This window comes from Ambystoma mexicanum, chromosome 1p, assembly GCF_040938575.1.
Source record: "Ambystoma mexicanum isolate Mex_15411 chromosome 1p, UKY_AmexF1_1, whole genome shotgun sequence".
Classification (NCBI taxonomy): domain Eukaryota; kingdom Metazoa; phylum Chordata; class Amphibia; order Caudata; family Ambystomatidae; genus Ambystoma; species Ambystoma mexicanum.
Genome location: NC_090921.1, coordinates 983,075,440 through 983,094,197, shown reverse-complemented (window position 1 = coordinate 983,094,197; position 18,758 = coordinate 983,075,440). Strand labels below are relative to the sequence as shown.

General features: G+C 44.3%; 1 protein-coding gene across 7 annotated transcripts in view; it reads left to right on the top strand.

Moving 5' to 3' along the window:
* The window catches only part of CNGB1 (cyclic nucleotide gated channel subunit beta 1), a 1,007,057-nt gene that overhangs the window by 708,667 nt on the left and 279,632 nt on the right, over positions 1-18,758 (top strand). For all 7 annotated transcript variants that reach the window (XM_069654372.1, XM_069654395.1, XM_069654388.1 and 4 more), the window contains one exon: positions 13,471-13,579. In XM_069654372.1, coding sequence (XP_069510473.1) covers positions 13,471-13,579 — 109 coding nt within the window. The remainder of the gene's footprint in view (positions 1-13,470; positions 13,580-18,758) is intronic.

Below are 18,758 nucleotides of genomic sequence, written 5' to 3'. Positions count from 1 at the left end.
AATACCACCAAATGGAATTACTGTTACCACCACCTGGTCCTGTGGAGTTACCACAGGATAACAAATGGTGGTAATTATCCATTTTTGGAGTCCATAGGACTCCATGGGGATTTTTGGGGTGAATTTTCCGTGCAGTAATTCTGCAGTTTCTTTGGAGATAAAGTGGAGGATTTGCCTGCAGCAAAAAGCTGGAGGTGAATCCGCCTCTCCCCCCCATAAAATCATCAGAATTACCGCACTGTAATTCAGCCGGTGGTAAATCTAACAAAAAATAAATAATATGTGGTGCGGAATAAGTGGCACTAACGGATTACCACCACTTTTTTCTCACACTGCCAAACTTGTAATGAGTCCCATATGTGTACAGCTGGACTGAATGTTTTATGGGACTCAGCTGTATTCTATAGGGCGCAGCACAAGGAGAGGAGAGACAGCAGGACTGAGGTGAGAGCAGATTACATGGGAACGGTATGGTTTGCCAGTTTGGCCATGCTAAATGCACATAACACTCCTACATAAAAGCAGTGAGATGGCAATGTCGCTTTTATTTGGTGCTCCTTTGCCAGTCAAGGGCGCAGAACACGAGGGACGGAAGCCAAATGAGGCACGGAGTCATGTGCCTGCGCGCAGAGATCAATGATAGCGTGTAATTGGGCTCAGAAGAAGCAAGTCCCTGGATGCACATGAGCAAACAGGGCCCACGCAGGGGTTAAGGACCACAGCGCCACACACATATAGTGATCCCACTTGAGCGTATGTTGATCCACAGGATGAGAGCAATGGGATTAATTAAGTGATTTAATCAAATGTGCAGGTTGGTGGGCTCTGGCGGATGTGCATAAATGAAGTGTGAGAGACGCGGCGTGATAAATTAGCCGGGTTTGCAGGAATGAGGTGGAAGCCAGGGGAGTGTCTGAGATGCCTCCCCAGGTGAGGGATACCTTCTTGTGAAAAAACTCAAGAGAATGGTTGTGGGGGAGGAGAGTCAAGGAGCTGAAGACATGGGGTATGAAGAGAGTGGGTGTTAAATGCTGAGTTTAGGAGGATTTTTTGTAATGGAGAGTAGGGGGAGTGAAGTCACTGGGGCGTTAATTGGAGATGGGGAGGCAGAAAGGGAACTAAGGGGGTGGATGATAGGCTGGTGGAGGTGCAAGAGATGTGTGTTGCTCACCCCTCCCAGATAAAACTAACGACAGAGGTCACCCCTCCTTCCCCTACTATTCGTCCTTTTTGTCCAAGCGCTGTACATGAGGATTAGATCAAATCATCACATCAGAGGCGTCCTTATGGGTGGTTAGACACATAAAATAGCATTATGTGCCAATGACGTCCTCTTCTTCTTCTCTAGGTTAGACACTTCGTTACCAGAGTTAATGTTGGAACTTGTACGTTTTGAAGAGGTAGAGGGCTTCTCTATCAATTATACCTAATCTGAAGGTCCACATCTCCGTAAGCGATGGCATTATAACCCCCCCCTAAGACATTCATTTGTGCTACATTGGGAATCCATCGCCTTTCACTATATTGGAGTTACAATTCCTAAAAAAAATTTCAGCACATCACTTCTTTGGTTAACAGCCTTGCGTCAGACTTCGAGAGGTGGATTACCCAAGGGATCTCCTGGTCCCGAACCGAGCCGCGAAAAATGAACATGATTCTGAAATAGCTTTATGTCGTCAGCAGCCTCCCGATCAGAATACATATTGGACCCACTGCAGCAAAAGATGTGTTTGCTTTCTGTGGCGGGGCAGGCCCTCCAAGGTAGCGCATGGCATCCTGACACGTCCAACACCCTTACAAGGCCTAGGAATCCTGGATGTTAGACACTAGCTCTGTGGGGCTCCGGTGGCACACATCTTAGATTGGATAGCTGGGATAGGTACCTTTGCAGATTCCATTTGCCAACCTACCGTTTTTGGGGAGGAACTCGCGTTGCTCCGTGGGTCAGCTCATCATGGCCACCACTTCCCCTCTTCATGACTGGGATGAAGCCCAAAGGCTTTGGCAGATAGCTCTGGGGCTAGGTCCACTTTCATCGATGACGAATAACCCTGATTTCTCTCTGGGCCCCCAGCGGGGAGCCTTCAAGAGGTGGCTGGAAGCTTGACCATCGAAGCTGGGGATCTGTTGCCATCACGGCCTCCCATTGACATTAAATGAGTTCAAGGAGAAGTTTGGTCTCCCCGGATCAGAGCGATACTGATATTTACAGGTATGCCACTGGATCACACCACCACCACAACCCATGGCTTTTTACAGCTACCCACAATGACCTATTATTGGGTCACCCTTTCTGCCTGGCATTGCAACTGCATTATTTGTTGCTGTTTTGTTGTTGCATAACTGTGACAAATGTTAATGCGTAATTAGGAATATGCACAAAGTTAAGAGTCACTGGAGGTGAAGGTTACACACAAGTATCACTGCACTATCTGTTATTTTATAACCCATAAAAAAGATAAATGAGAAAAAAACAGTGTCAGCAGCAAACTAATACATGCTGCTTGTGCTCAAATTGGGAAATGTGTTTTGCCATTGATTACTATAGTTGCATTCTACACAGATCTATATCGACTGTGTGATACATAACAAAGTTAAACATGTTTTCATAAAAGATATGTAAACTCCTAATTGTGGACGGTGGGACGCCCCCCTTTTGTTTCAATTCCATTTAGCCCACAGTCCTGTCGACTTTAGGCTTCTCCCTTATGTTACCAGACTGGATCACATATGAGCCAACTAAAAGTCTGGGGTCCATACAACCCATCCTCTCGAACTCCTGATTCAGGGCAATTTAGATAAAGCAAAAATAGCTAATCGAGTCTGACTCCTTAATATAGCTCAAATCAAAGACATGCTTTCCCATATGGAAAAGTGGGAGGCCGATCTAAACATTGAGATTCTGATCGAGTCCTAGACGGCCATCTGGTCCACTGCCACAAAGTGTTCCAGATGCACGACCACTAAAGAATGTTTATGTAAGATCCTCCTCCATAAGTATTACGATCCTAATTGCCTACACATCTCTATCCCCAGCCGATCCTCATTGTGCTGAACAGGCTATGGCTCCATAGGCAATCAGGTACACATATGGTGGATGTGCCCCAAGGCCTGACGCTTTTGGGCACATATCACAGTCAACAAATAAAATGTGCCCACTGGATAATAATTAGATCTTTTCTTGCTCTCAAATATACTTAAGAATATACTTTGTCCTAGCCTTCCTGAGTTATTAATACGATCTGCGCCATTATACGGTTAGGTCCGTTTAGAGCGTGTTACAAATCCCTCAAATCAAAGCAAATCAACATCAAGGCCACGATGGGAGTCCAGCTTCGGCTTGACCCAGTGGTTCTGGTTTTGGGTTGGCTGAGGGAGTCGGATGGGGATCCCGGGACCGCCCAGTTCCCAAAATGTCTTCTACACACACTAAATGCAGCTACGCTATTGTTGGCTCAATGTTGGAGGGAACCGGGGGGTTGTATTACACATTTGGTGGACATAACTGTGGAACACATGGGCTATGGAAAGACTGCTTCCTTGGAGGGGAGATTGCCGAGATGTGTGCGTCCCTGGGGACCCGTCTTACACCACTGCTCTTCTGAATTATGCAATACATATAGGCCAATCCTTGGCACTATATTGATTTTTAGCAAATGCTATGATCCTTAGCTTTTTCCATGTGATACCCAAGATAGGAGACTAGGTCCTCTCCCTCTTTCTACTTGCCCACTGCCCGTTCAGACTCATAATTTGCCTACCCCGATGCATTGTCGTCTTTACCATAATTCTATGCCAAACTGATGCCCGCCTTGCCTCATTGTGCTGCAGACCAGCTGTTCATGGTTGTACTTGATTTATGTTATGCTCTAATAGAATTATAATGCTGAACTAGTAAAGGATGAGGCAACATGTGCCCCTGCCTGCTGCCCCCATAGAGAAGAATGCTAAGTGAACCCTAAAGTACTGCTCTGTATGTTCACACTGCAAATTACACCGTCTATTGCACCTTACACCACAGTGCATATCGCCGACTCAAACAAGCCATGCTGTGGTCCAATTGCACGCTATAATGAAGTAGGGCAGTGCTCCGAATGATGAGTGCATTCATGTGCCATATACACTTAGAGTATTATTTAAATGTGGTCTGATGCATATACAATGTTGTATGCCTTCCATTGAACATCAGCACGTGACCGACATGTTGAGATCACAATGCAAAGCTAGAGTGAATTACACAGCACATTCCTACTCATAGTGTGACCTGTATAGGATTAGGGCATGCGCTATAGCTAATAGACTCAAACATGCTATGCATGTGAGACTGAAGGTATGACTGCATGCCTGGGACGCAGTGAGAAAACAACACTCTGCTATTTGAGCTACAGATTAAATCACATACCATTGCATATTACAAAATAAAATGATTACCACTTTACACTGTCCAATACATGTGTTTATTGCACTTACTCATATACTTGCAGTAAGGTACATTCAACCCCAGTGGGTGGTGATGTGCCGACTACAAGTGGTGTAGAGATCCTTGCCCTCAACTCTCTCACTACTTTCCTCACTCTAAGTAATGAAGTGCACACTTACTGGAGGTCAGTTTTTATTTTAATGTCACTGCCCCCAATCTATGTGTCTTATCAATAAAAGGCTGTTAGGACCTGAATTGTCAAAAACAGCAAACTGAAAATTAAAAAAGGTTTCAATCAATCAGTGGATGGATTTTCACTGTTTGAAAGGATTAAAAGTGATGTATAACTTATTCGAGCCCTTTCCTCAAATGTATAAAGGGTATCGGCGTTGTGGTCATCAGCACTTCAACTTCTTCAATGTGTCAACCGGTTTCAGCGGTACTAACAACTAGCCGTCTTCTTCAGGACGGAGAATAGTGTATTCACAGTAACAGTTTGATTTCTTCAATGTTCTCCACATCTTGGAGGTGTTGAGAGATGGCTCGGGTTGCTCAAGGACATTCCGGCTTGTGTCCCAATCTATGTAGAATTAAAAAAGGACACAGGGGAAAGGTATGAGGGGAATGGTCTACTGTAATGATGGGTAGCTTAACATACTAAAGGAGCAAGATAGTATCTGTAGATGCACTTGTGCTCAATTCGATAGGTTGTTCTCCCCAGTCGGTCCTTAACATAAGGTGACTTCCTGCATGTTCCACCTATGAGAGAATATGCTACGGTAAGCAGTGATACATCAACTCGCTTTGCCGATGACATTAATTGTATCAAGCCCGTGGTTTTCAAAGTGATATAATACCTTTGGGATTAGGATTCTTCCTAGATGACTCCAGGAATGCCTGTTGTAGGTCCTGGATACTGGTGGCGTCCAGTCCTCTTCTTGTTTTGATTACAATATGGCTGTGAAATGAAAACCATAGGGAGTCAGCTCTAGACACCTATGGATTACTGGCACAGCCATCAAGCATACATCAGTACTGAGTCTGCTGTGCATGACTCCAGTCTTATAAGCCTTATGGCTGCGTAGTTCCCTGCTAGTATACATTACGGCCGAACTGGTCTATTCTAACGTGCATTTCGTTCGTAAATGATCTCGGAAGTGTAATTACTGTTAAGCAACCTGCCCGTGTCACTGGTATCACAACCGCAGGGTGAAAAAAGGTTTTAGATCTCTGTTACCTTCAAAGTTTGGTGTCTCTCTCCACTCGGTCCTCATCCAAAGTGACGATGGTATTGTTCGCCATCTTGGATGGGGATGTTTATTTATACAACGTTCGCGCGTAGGTTACGTGTATGCATACACGTGTGGTTCGAGAACTACCAGCTTCTCTTTATGTGAATCGGTAATTGTAGTTTTTATTAGGTATGATCGTGTGCATCTCACATAATCACGTGTAATAAGTCATGTGCTCTAGTGGACTACCAGAATTCCCAAGCATGATGGGAATTGTAGTTTTCTCCTATATTCATTAACAATGAAGCACACTCTGTGGGTCCCAGTGTATACACAGTGCCTACTTACTAGTGCGGTCCCAATCTAATGCAAATATTGCTTTCTTCTTATTCCTTCTTAAATTTTTGTCCTTGTATATGTGTGGGTTGCGCTGGGGGGCATTGCTATGCCTAAGGCAATGTCGGACCCGGGTGCTCCCGAAGTGCCTACGTTTTGCCGTGGCGTAAAAGAGGGGATGTTTTTATTAAATAAATAACACAGAATCACTGGGATTGTGGACTTGGTGTTCCTGTGCACGGATCTCAAAAATATAAAAAAATATGAGCTATATAAATAGAGCCTGTAGGGGAGAAAGACGTTGGTGAATCAGTCCCATATGGTATCCCTCTACTGTATATATATTTACTGTGCACTGGTGGGTATGCGGACAAGTGTCACGCTGAATGTGTGATGCCCATCAACAACATTTGTTGGTGCAGTGGAGTTCACTGCACTGTCAATGTTTGCCAGCAGATTTCTTCATTGAGGCCTTTTTTGTGACTTTGGAGTCTAAAAATCCACATTTGTTCCCGTCTTAATAATAATGCCGTTATGTTGCCTCCTCTTTTACTTTTAGGTACTGTCACTTTTTCTAAGATAGTCCATGGGATCTCATTTTCCGAGTGCCCCAGTGCTATATAATGCTCAACCAGGGGAGCCGTACTTCGTTTAGTTCTGATGTTGGACCTATGTTCACAGATCCGAGTTTTTATAGTTCTTGTTGTCATTCCAACATACCTCATATTACATGGGCATTTAATTAAATATACCACTTTCGAGGTATTACAATTAGTGAAGGTCCTCTGTTCCCATGGGTATTTCCACCCGATGTCTATGGTGATTGTGCGTTTCGTAAATTGACATACTGGACAGTTTCCGCAGGGAGCATGTCCCAGGGTTCTAGGTGTATTCCAGAGGGTGTTGGTTTCTGATGGTTTAATTTCTCGGTATGTGTGTACTAGGCTGTCCCTAAGGTTTTTTCTCCTTTTTATGGCAAAAAGAGGGGCTGGTAGATCGTTATCATCTACGTTTAATAAATGCCATGATTTTTGGATTTCCTTTTTTAAAAGGTTAATCACTGGTGAGTGGCTAAATACTGCTGTGATGCTATTGGCACCTTTGTCTTTTTTCTCATGTTGAGTCAAGGTGATCTCTCTAGGTATGTTCCGAGCCCTTTTGTATGCCTGTTTTACAATTCTGTTAGGGTAATTTCTCTCTCTCAGGTTTGCTGTAAGTGTTGTGGCCTGTATGTCATATTCCCTTTGGGTGGTACAGTTCCTCCTAAATCGGAGGAATTGTCCAAATGGTAAATTCTCCCTGAGAGTTCTTTGGTGGAAACTAGAAAACTCTAACAGGGAATTTCTGTCTGTGGCTTTTCGAAATACAGTTGTTTCGAATGTATGTCCTGTTCTTTGAATTTTAAGGTCCAGGAATGTGGCTTCAGTTTTACTAGCCTCATGGGTGAACTTCAAAAATGGATCTAGTCCATTTAACCATTTAGTAAAATCAGCCAGAGTGTTCTCATCGCCCTCAAAGAACATGAGAATATTATCTATATACCTCCGCCAGCTAAGGATGTTTTTTAAGCAGGGGTTATTTCCCGAGTAGATGTGTTTCTCTTCAAAGGAGGCAACATAGAGATTAGCCAGGGTTGGGGCAGATATCGCTCCCATAGCTGTCCCAGCTATTTGTTCATAGTAGGTATCCTCAATGAGGAAAACGTTTTTAGTGAGTGCAATCTCTGTTAATTGCAGAATCAGATTTACGGGCATGTCTAAACTTTCGGTTTTCTCCATTAGGACTTTTTCAACTACTCTCAATGTCTCTCGTTGAGGGATCCTTGAGTATAACCACTCTATGTCCATAGTGGCAATATAGAGGTTTGGGTTAGTCACTTTGGATGAGGACCAAGTGGAGAGAGACACCAAACCTTGAAGGTAACAGAGATCTAAAACCTTCTTTCACCCTGCGGTTGTGATACCAGTGACAGGGGCAGGTTGCTTAACAGTAATTACACTTCCGAGCACATTTACGAACGAAATGCACGTTAGAATAGACCAGTTCGGCTGTAATGTATACTAGCAGGGAACTACGCACCCAGAAGGATTATAAGACTGGAGTCATGCACAGCAGACTCAGTACTGATGTATGCTTGATGGCTCTGCCAGTAATCCATAGGTGTCTAGAGCTGACTCCCTATGGTTTTCATTTCACAGCCATATTGTAATCAAAACAAGAAGAGGACCTACAACAGGCATTCCCGGAGTCATCTAGGAAGAATCCTAATCCCAAAGCTATTACATCACTTTGAAAACCACGGGCTTGATACAATTAATGTCATTGGCAAAGCGAGTTGATGTATCACTGCTTACCGTAGCATATTTTCTCATAGGTGGAACATGCAGGAAGTCACCTTATGTTAAGGACTGACTGGGGAGAACAACCTATCGAATTGAGCACAAGTGCATCTACAGGTACTATCTTGCTCCTTTAGTATGCTAAACTACCCATCATTACAGTAGACCATTCCCCTCATACCTTTCCCCTATGTCCTTTTTTAATTCTACATAGATTGGGACACAAGCCAGAATGCCCGTAAGCAACCCAAGCCATCTCTCAACACCTTCAAGATGTGGAGAAGATTGAAGAAATCAAACTGTTACTGAGAATACACTATTCTCTGTCCTGAAGAAGGCGGCTAGTTGTTAGTACCGCTGAAACCGGTTGACACATTGAAGAAGTTGAAATGCTGATGACCACAACTCCGATACCCTTTATACATTTGAGGAAAGGGCTCAAATAAGTTATACATCACTTTTAATCCTTTCAAACAGTGAAAATCCATCCACTGATTGATTGAAACCTTTTTTAATTTTCAGTTTGCTGTTTTTGACAATTCAGGTCCTAACAGCCTTTTATTGATAAGACACATAGATTGGGGGCAGTGACATTAAAATAAAAACTGACCTCCAGTAAGTGTGCACTTCATTACTTAGAGTGAGGAAAGTAGTGAGAGAGTTGAGGGCAAGGATCTCTACACCACTTGTAGTCGGCACATCACCACCCACTAGGGTTGAATGTACCTTACTGCAAGTATATGAGATTTTTACACACAGGACTAGAGAGTTAACTATAGGGCTTTACTACTGTCTATATTGTGTTATAACTGTTAGGGCAGAGACAGCTAGTGGAAGCCCACCGACTCCCACTGTTATTACCTTTATTGCCCTTATGACAGACATACAGGTCACACACAATAATTGCACATAATACAGGTAAAAGGTCAGGTAACATATATGAACAACACATAGAACACACATATATTGTAAAATCCCTACCCCTGTATATAGATATCCGTCGAAAGAAAACAAAAATATCTAAGTAAAAATGACCGAATTTATTTGGTCGGATTTGTTAGCGATTTTAGTACGTTTTAATAAAAATTGGACAGTGGTATTTATAAGGGTATACATTAAGGTAGGGGGAAGTGGGGAGGGTGTGCTTGGGGGGGGGGAGACTGTATATACCTGTCACATCTAAAGTCTTTCATTGACTGTGTGCTAGACAGATTAATATAGTTGCACTCTAAGTTGCCCATAAAATGGCAGACATACAGTAGTCCAAGAACATACTTGATCATGCCACAGAGCAAATGCAGGCCAATCATTTGTGCGTGCTCTCGTGGCACTGCGCAGGTGGTTGTCTGATCAACCTGAGATCAAAGCCAATCACCTTCAACTTGTAGATACACAAAACAAATGCGACTATTATAATGAGATGTCATAAGGGGATCCCCATCATGAATATGCATGAGCGGATGCTTCAAAACTGTAATTAATGGATCTGCGCCCAGAGCGTATGCGCAGTTATAGCCCATGGAATAGCATATGCCCCCGGACATGCTTGACCCTAACATACCTGCCCGTAGTAGCAGTTATAGATTGCCTCCTGTCAGGCCCAGACCAGGCCTACGGTTGTGCCAATGCATAGCTGGCTCAGAACCGAGGTACTGCCTTGAAGCACCGTGCTCCAGTCGAGGAGGCCAGATTAGATCCTAGGGAGCGCTAAACCTGCCGGACTGAGGAGCACAAACTCAGTCGAGGAATGTCCTGCCGGTCTGTGGCCGAGGATTGTCCCTACGAGACCCTATGTGACCGCAGTTCGTGGACCCAGGCTCCCCAAGCAGGTAGCACCAAAAGTCTCTTGCCACTTATAAACCTCTCTTCTTCCCTAATTCCTAATGTGTCTCACCCGGAAGGATAACTCTGCAACATGTCTGTGCTTCCTGTGCAGCACCACCAAGTGAGTGCATGAAGGTTACCGTGACAGTAACAGCCTGGCAAAGTGCTTACAGTGGCGAGAGGAAAGACCAAACAAACAGGCAGAGAGTTCCTCCGAAAGCAATGGCCTTCAGCAATGAGCACTCAATGATGAAGAACGTAGGGCACGATAAAGACAGATGGAACGACTGGAGTAGAATCCGTTTAGGATTCAGAAAGGATCAAAAGGAAACCACAGTCCATAAACCACGCTAGTTGCCCGGACAAGCACTGAGAGGCAGGTTGAAGAGCGACCATGGGCTGCTTTATAAAACTACCAAAACCTGACCCAGGCAAAGTAATAGAAAGCGTGAAGCCCCCCCATTCAAGAAACATTTGAGAAAACAGTTTGATGGTACAAGAGCTCAGCAACTGGCCTGGGGTTACTTAAATGTTGGACATTCGCCTGCAAATTGCGTGATCCCGGCCAATCACTCCCTGTCTCTTTGTCCGTCAGACAACATTTTTCACTCTTAGCATCTGGGCTCATCGTGTAAAATCGTTATGAAATTGGGGACATGAGAAGGGTGCAAATCGAAAGCAGTCCAGCAGCTCCATCCGGCCTTGTTTCTGATACCACTGCGCAGGATCGTATCTTCTTGTCACATCCCGCAACCGCCAGCAGTGTGTTGTTCACTCCTCCCCAGGTGAGGCCAACCAAATGAGGCCACTTTGTCCCTACCGAGCACCCACTCCCCAAACCAGAGAATTCAGAACCTTGTCCTCAGGGTTTCTACAATCGTTGGCTGCAGTCAGTGAAGGGTGGATGCATGCATGCAGTGGGCCTCTCTCATATCCAGGACAAGCCCTCGAACCGATGTTCCTCTGCTCTGCTCCTCTTCGAGCGTCCAATCTCGTATCCAAATGCTCGAGCAATGACAGAGCCTTCACTATTCCATCAAGCCATCGTCTCCCGACTCCGCTACCACCGCTGCTACCCCCAACATCTCCTACCCTGGGGATTGAGGCCCTGCCTTCAGTGATTACCGCCGCTTTCAGACCAACGGAATCTGATCGGATCTTCCTCCAGAGTAAAAGTAGAAATAGAGTGAGAAGCCGTTTCTGTACCTAAAACATGTATCTGAGAGAGGCTGCGCGTGAGGCCATGCTATCTTGAAACTACCAGCTGCAGGGTGTGTTGATAGGAGTTCAGAAGAACAAAGAAGCACAAAGAAATTACACGTAAGCGAGAGGGTAGGGACAAAAGAAAAAGAGAAAGCCTGAGCATGTACCGTGCCTGTTGAGCGGACAAAGCTGGATCCCTCAGTATTTTAAAACCACCCAAAAACCACTAAATGCAAAGTGTTAAATGACAGGAGGCCACTGAAACAAATCAGGAGGTCTCCTGTGCAAGAATACATTTGAAAAACAGTCTGTTGGCAAAGTTTAATGACGATGATGAACAAATGTCTTTTCTCATCCACTTACCCGGAGGCCATCATGGAATTTTGGAATCTAAGTGAGTTAGAACTTAGTTTAATATGACCTTTCATATGTACACAAGGCTTTTAAGACGTGTGCAGAATGAATGTACTTCTTTTATAAGAACTGTCCACCTTCATGTAGATGTACATTGCATACATATACATTAATACATGTAAGAAAACTCACATAGAAGTCAGGCCTGATTTTGATGTCAGATTTCGTACCTATGTGGGACATGTAGGAGATGTAAATTGTGTACATGTACAAAATGTAAAACTCTTATATGTCTCCTATAAATTTAAACACTCACCTCAAAGTCAACCCTCACTTTAATGTGTGTTTTCATATGTATATAAGCTTATAGGACATGTTGATTCAATATGACTTAGACACCATCCACTCACTAGCCACACACTAATAAGCCATGCACTCATATGCCATGTACCCATACACCTTAAATCCAGCCCTTATACACCACCACACATGCATATGCCAAATGCTCAAATACCAACACTCATGTGCCACTCCCAGCACTCATGTGCCACTCACACACCATACACTCATGTGCCTCCCTAACCCGGAGACTAAGAGCCGTCAAAGCAACTTTGCTCTGCTACTGTTATCGCGGTGTAGGGATTGTCCATCCACTACATCCAGATCTAATCGCCTTCCCCACCCGCCATCATGCTATGCCAGATCTCTGCCATCATCACAACTCCGGCCCTCCAGGACCCACCTTGCTCTGGAGCTTCAAATAGCCAAACTCACTGTGCCAGCACCCCGCCACAACCTACTACCATCCCACATGGAACGTTTAACCACAAAGCCATGAAAAAGATGCCCCCCAACCCACGAAAGTGTAGCCCCACCAAACCACCTTGCCAAAGCACAAGTGCTCTTACCAACCAGTCCTCCCTCTCACATATCCAAAGGGCATATAATGTTGCTGCCATGCCCTCTCCGCCCACCTTACTCAAGACAAATGGAACTGATGCCTCCACCCCAGTCACTAACACAGTAAGAAACTACAGATTAGGTTTGAGGCCAATTAGATTTAACCTGACTCACCTTCCAGCCTCCACCCAAAGGAGGTATAGCCACTGGAGTGCTAGAACCTACAATAGGCACCTCCCTACAACCAAAGTATCACCACCTCTGCCTACTCTACCACCCTCCCTGCTGGTTGGGTCACCTGCTAGGCTAAATAAACTCAGAGCACCCTTCACCTGCTTCATGATAGTTGGAATCTCGATCCCAGTCTCAGCCTCGGTTAAAACACTAGGTGCCCTCATCGGCAGTTTACATCGCCAAGCTCATCAACGCAGCAAGACAATTTCTGGCTTCAGAGAGCTGCCTGACTATTGTCAGAGCCATCACTGGCGCAAGACTGGATTATTGTAATGTCCTCTTTGCCCGGACATCCAAAAAGAACATCAACAAATCACAGATAACAGTATCTGTGTGTGTGCTGCCATGTATTGTTGTTGTTCCTCTTTGTACATAAGGCCCGAAGTTTGCACAGACATCCTTTGCTTTTTTTGTATAAGATTACAAAAAAAAATGTTTTCTTCATGTAGACAAATTATTAAGAAATTGTTGGGGTTGACGTGTCTGGGTTACATCCTAGGGCAAGACCAAATAAAGGCTTTTAGAAATCTGATTTCATTTGTAGAAAATCCAGCAAAGTTGTCAGTGTCTGCACATTTGTTTATATCATCCATTACTCATATGTATATATTTATATGCACGGTTGCAGCTCGCTGGTGGAAGAGTCAGCTGTGGTTTGCTTTGACACATCCACTGCTGAACTTCATCAGATCCAAGACGTAAACCAAACAACCATTCAGACAGACAGCTTTGCCCAGGTAAGAGAGCTTTGCTCATCACACAGAATTTGTGTTCAATATATTACAAGTTGTGCCTTTATTGTGCTGCCGAAAGAGTCAACACTGGCACAGTCGTTTGTTGTAACTCATTTTTTCTTCCTTCTTTGCCCTTTCTTATAAACAGTGTTAACCCTCTTTTTGAATGTGAATATCTGCCTGTTTAGCTGCCATGCAACAATTTCTCCATTTGTTTTGTAATGGTTTATTGAGAAGTCACCCTCAGCACGGGGAGTTCCTTGCCTCCCCACTCAAGGTGTCACACACCAAACTGTTTATTGGATTCTTTTGTTCAGGCCTATTTTAGGTGCATATCATGCCCTTTGCATCCCTCCCCCTGAATTACCAATGAGCCAAGAACCAGGCTGGTGTAAGGGAAATATGTTTATATTTATTTGAATTAGATGTTAGGAAACTCGCACTAAAATGTCAAACACCACTTTATCCATGGCACAACACAAAAAAACCTCTCTCAACATAAATAAATCACAAAAGTGAGTTGAAAAGATCACAAATCACCATTCTTTACTTTCTACAAATTTCACTTCAAGAAATAATTAAAATGAAAAATAACCAAAAACAATTATAAATGTAGTGCTGTGCAATTTCGATTTTCCTGGTTGCTTAAAAGGCTAAAAGTAGGGTTTCTAGAATGGTACAAATGCAAATGGCAATTATGATTTCACCCACACTTTTGCTTTAAAATAAATATCGGATGATTAAGCGGTTTGCTTTTCAGAACCCTGCTACTTTGGTCTGTGTTGGGGAAGTCGGACAGAAAGAAATGTGAATGATTTGGGAATTTTGGATTTCAGACACCCCTCCACATAAAGGACTGTGTTGAGGAAGCTGGATGGTTCAGGTATTCTTTTGTTTAGGGACCAAGGCACCCCTCTTCCTAAAGAATTTGGGGTCAACAGGACAAAATGGATCACCCAATTATATTACAGTCTGTAGTTTTCAGCACACCGGGAATGAGCTTTGTTAATTTAGAATTTTAACAATAATCACCCTGTAGTGTTCTGCCAAAAGGAATTCATTAAATTAATATTTTAGTTAAATAGTCTAAGGATCTGCAAAGTTGCCCACCTCCCTCCCCCACGCTAAGAAGGGAAAGGATTTAAGGCTGACAGATTCCCTCACCTTTTCGTTGCAAAGGGTTCACTTCTACTTACATAGAAAACCTCTGTTTAAATTTAGAGTAGCCAGCTGCATGTCAGGACCCTCTTTTTATTTTAATTTTTTATTTATTTATTTGCATTTATAAAGCGCGCAGAGCTGCCCTGAGGCATCGTGGCGCTGTTACAGCAGGCTTAAGCTTAGAACATACATAGTTATGGCATAACAGTCAGTTACAATAGTACTTTGAAATAGGTGGTATGAGGGTCAGAGCGTTTATGCTTTGCTATGGTTACACTGCAAGCATAGCTGTACATACGATTTGGCATTTTTAGTGGAAAAGAAAAGTTTTTTAGGTTTTTGCAAAAGGTGGTGCATGATTTTTTATTCCTTAATGAGGTTGGTAGAGAGTTCCAGTTTTTGGGTGCGAGGTGTTGGAAGCTGGATCCTCCAGCTCTAGTTCTTTTGAACATGGGAACATGGATCTGGTTGGCACGGTGGGCTCTAATGGGTCTGTTAGAGGCGTTGACGGTGATTCTTTCTGTGAGATAGGGTGGGGCGTCTAGTGTGAGGCATCTGTGTGTGATGGCCATGGCTTTGAAGAGTATGCATTCCTTTACTAGTAACCAGTGGGCATCTTTCCTGGCTTGAGAGATGTGTTCCCTTTTGGGAATGGTCAGTGCTACTCAGAGTGCGTTGTTTTGAGTGATTTGGAGTTTTTTTATGTTGTTAACAGAGGTGCCTAGAAAAAGGGCATTGCAATAGTCCAGTTTGGTACCAATTGTGGCTCTGGCAATGGATAGGCAGTTTTTGGTGAAGAGATAGGTTTGACTGCATTGATAACTTTGGTGGTGAGCGCTGAGGAGGAGGCTATGGCGTTGACCTGGTGGGACATGGATAGTGAGGCATCAACGTGAACACCTAGGGTTTTGACAGTCTTGGAGACTGTGATGGTGGAGTTGTCAATGTTGAAGGATTTATATTGTGGTGGGAGTTTGTTGAGAGTTTCGCTGGTTCCTACTATGAGGATCACAGTTTTGTCCCCGTTTAAGCAGAGGCCGTTTGCAGCCACCCAGGTTTGGATGGCTGTGTAGATTTTGGTTAGGGCTATCGCGTCTTCTTCATAGGTCCCCGTTAGTGGGAGTAGCACCTGCGTATCATCCGCGTAGTTGGTGTATGCTATGTTGTAACAGTCGAGATCATTGAAGAGTAGGAGGGTAAATATATTGTAGAGAGTAGGGGCGGTGAAGGAGCCCTGGGGGACGCCGCAGTGGATGATAGTAGGGGTGGCCGAGGCAGTGTCTGAGAAGACCTTCATGAGTCTACCATTTAGAAACGAGGCCACACATGCGATGGCTTCTTGGGAGAAGTGCACTTCATTTTTTAGGTACATGCCTAGGATATCATGGTTCACAAGGTCGAAGGCGGCTGACAGATCCAGTAGTAGAAGGAGTGCCGGTTTGCCTTTGTCCATGATGTCTCCAAGTTGTATTTTTAAGTCGAGTAGGGCTGACTCTGTCCCGTGACCTGGACGGAAACCTGACTGTCTTTTCCCTAGGATATGGTTGGTTTCAAGATATTCCTGGATTTGCGTCTAGGCAATTTTATCCAGGATTTTAAGCAGGAAGGGATGGTGGTGATGGTTTTTTTAGAAGAGGGCGTACCCAGGCTTCTTTTAGGATGTCTGGGACTGTGTTGGCGTTGAAGGAGGTATTAATGAATGCTTTGAAGCAGGGGGCGAGTGTTTCAGTGCAGTCTTTAATTAGACTGGCTGGACATGGGTCTCCTTTACAGTTCGAAGGTTTAATCTTGTTCATTTTCTCAATAACGTCCTGTTCAGTTACTTCCCTGAATTTGAAAGGGGTAGTGGGGGCTTTTGCGGAGTAGGGACCTTGGCTGGGCAAGTGGTTGTAGATGGAGGTAGGTTTGAGGTGCTGTGATAGGTTTTTGTGGTGCTCCTTAATTTTTGCTTGCAGGAGTTTGATTTTATGCAACAGGGCAGATTGTATGGAGTTGCACCAGGTTTGGTCTTTAACAATATCCTGTGATTTAGTGGCTGGTGTGGTGAGTTCTTTGAAGATGGCAAAGAGTTGTTTGGATTTGGAGCTAGCATTCGCAATTCTTTCATTGTAGGAGGCTGACTTGGCTGTGATTATGGCTTTTTTGTATTGGGAGGTGATTTATTTGTAGGAGATTAGGGTGGCTGGGGAGGGGGATTTCTGCCAGATGTTCAGAGCTTTTCTTTTCTGAGAGCGGAATTCTTTAAGTTCAGAGGAGAACCATGTGTTTGAGTGTTTCACTGTTTTGGCTTTTTTATTCTGTAGAGGGGCGATGGCGTCAATAGCAGAGTTTATGGTGCTCTTGTAGATATCTGCTAGCTCTGACGGGTCAGAGGACCTGAGATCTGTTGTGAGAATACTTAGGTGTGGTATGAGCTTATCTTTAGTAACATTTTTGGCACATCTTGCCAGGGCTGGGGGAATGGGGATGGGCTTTTTGGTGTTAGATGTGACAGGTATGAAGAAGTGAATAATGTGGTGGTCTGACCAAGGAGTCAGGGTGATGGAGCTAATGTCAATGTGACAGTTGTGGTCGGCTACCCAGTCAAGGATGTGACCTTTGTTGTGTGTGGGTGAGGTTATTTTTTGGTCAAAGCCTAATTCGTTTTAGGCTAGTGAAAGAGATTTGGCTGGCTTATCTTTTTTGTCGTTGTAACCTAGTTTAAGGTCACCTAAGAGGATGCTTTTGGAGGTGAGTTTTAGGTTTTCTGTTAAGTGATGTAGGAGGTTCTCATGGAACTCCAATAGTGGGCCAGGTGGGCGGTAGATGAGGTTGATGGTGATGGTGGAGTTGGCGGAGAGGGTGATTTCTATAGCTAGGGAGTCTATGGTGTCACCCAGGTTAGATGTGATTTGTCTGGCCTCTAGGTGATCTTTCAAGATGAGTGCTACACCACCCCTACTGAGGAAAGGCGGTCTTGCCTGAAGATGGAGTATCCTTGTGGGATGGCAAGGTTGAGGGCTGGCCCTGCAGCGCTATGAAGCCAGGTCTTGGTGATGGCTAGGATGTCGAGGTCTAGATTGATTAGGAGTTCACAAATTTCAGTGGCATGGGCAGGGATGGATCTAGCATTGATAAGGGTGCACTGTAGGTTGTGTGAGGGCTGGGATAGGGCGGGGGTGGTGTTGTATTGTGCAGGGGAGGCAGGGTTGGGTTGTGGCAGGACTGGTGTGGGTTCGGGATGGTGTGACCGTAAGGATGGGCGTTTCTGTGGTATTGGGTGGGTTGGGTGGGGGTTGGTGGGTGATGCTCGGATATCTTGAGCGGAGACCCAGGAGTTGGTTTCTGATGTTCGTGGGTCTGGTGTATGATGTTATGATAGGTGGAGGATGAGTTGCTGTGATGTTGGTTTTAGTGAAAAAGGAGGGTAGGAAGTATGTAGGGGGAATGTTAGAGGGGAAGGTAGGGGGGCAGCTGGAGAGTTAGTTGGTAGAGGTAGAGGTATGGTGTGTACCCTCTGAAAGGGTAGGGCAGGAATCTGGTCACTACTCCCCTCAGGATGGTCTCCTGCTCTCCACCATAAGGTCCAGTCAGTTTTTCAGGCCTCCGCAGCAACAGACAGCTCAATAGACCGCTCCACCCAAATGCAATTTCTGCAATCTCTTCTGATGTTTCCTTGTTGCTGTCAGATGGTGAGTTTTAGTAACTCTCTTCATGGTAATTTTAGCAGCTCTCCTGATGGTAATTGTAGCAGCTCGCCTGATGGTAATTTTAAACAGCTCTGTCTCTTCCTCATAGTGCATCCACTTAAGAATATATTCTGTTTCAGCTAATCAAGGGGAATTTAATAAAACAACAGCCAGGTCTGCACCATCTTGCACAGCTGTTTGGCAATTTTCCACAATTGTTACAAAAACATAAGTTAGGAACATGCAATTTATTATGCATATTCCTAATTTCACCCTCCACCTGTTCGCCAAGTCTTAAATTCAGGACATTTTCATATCAGCCAGGAACCTAGTTTAACTGCCCATTACAGTTC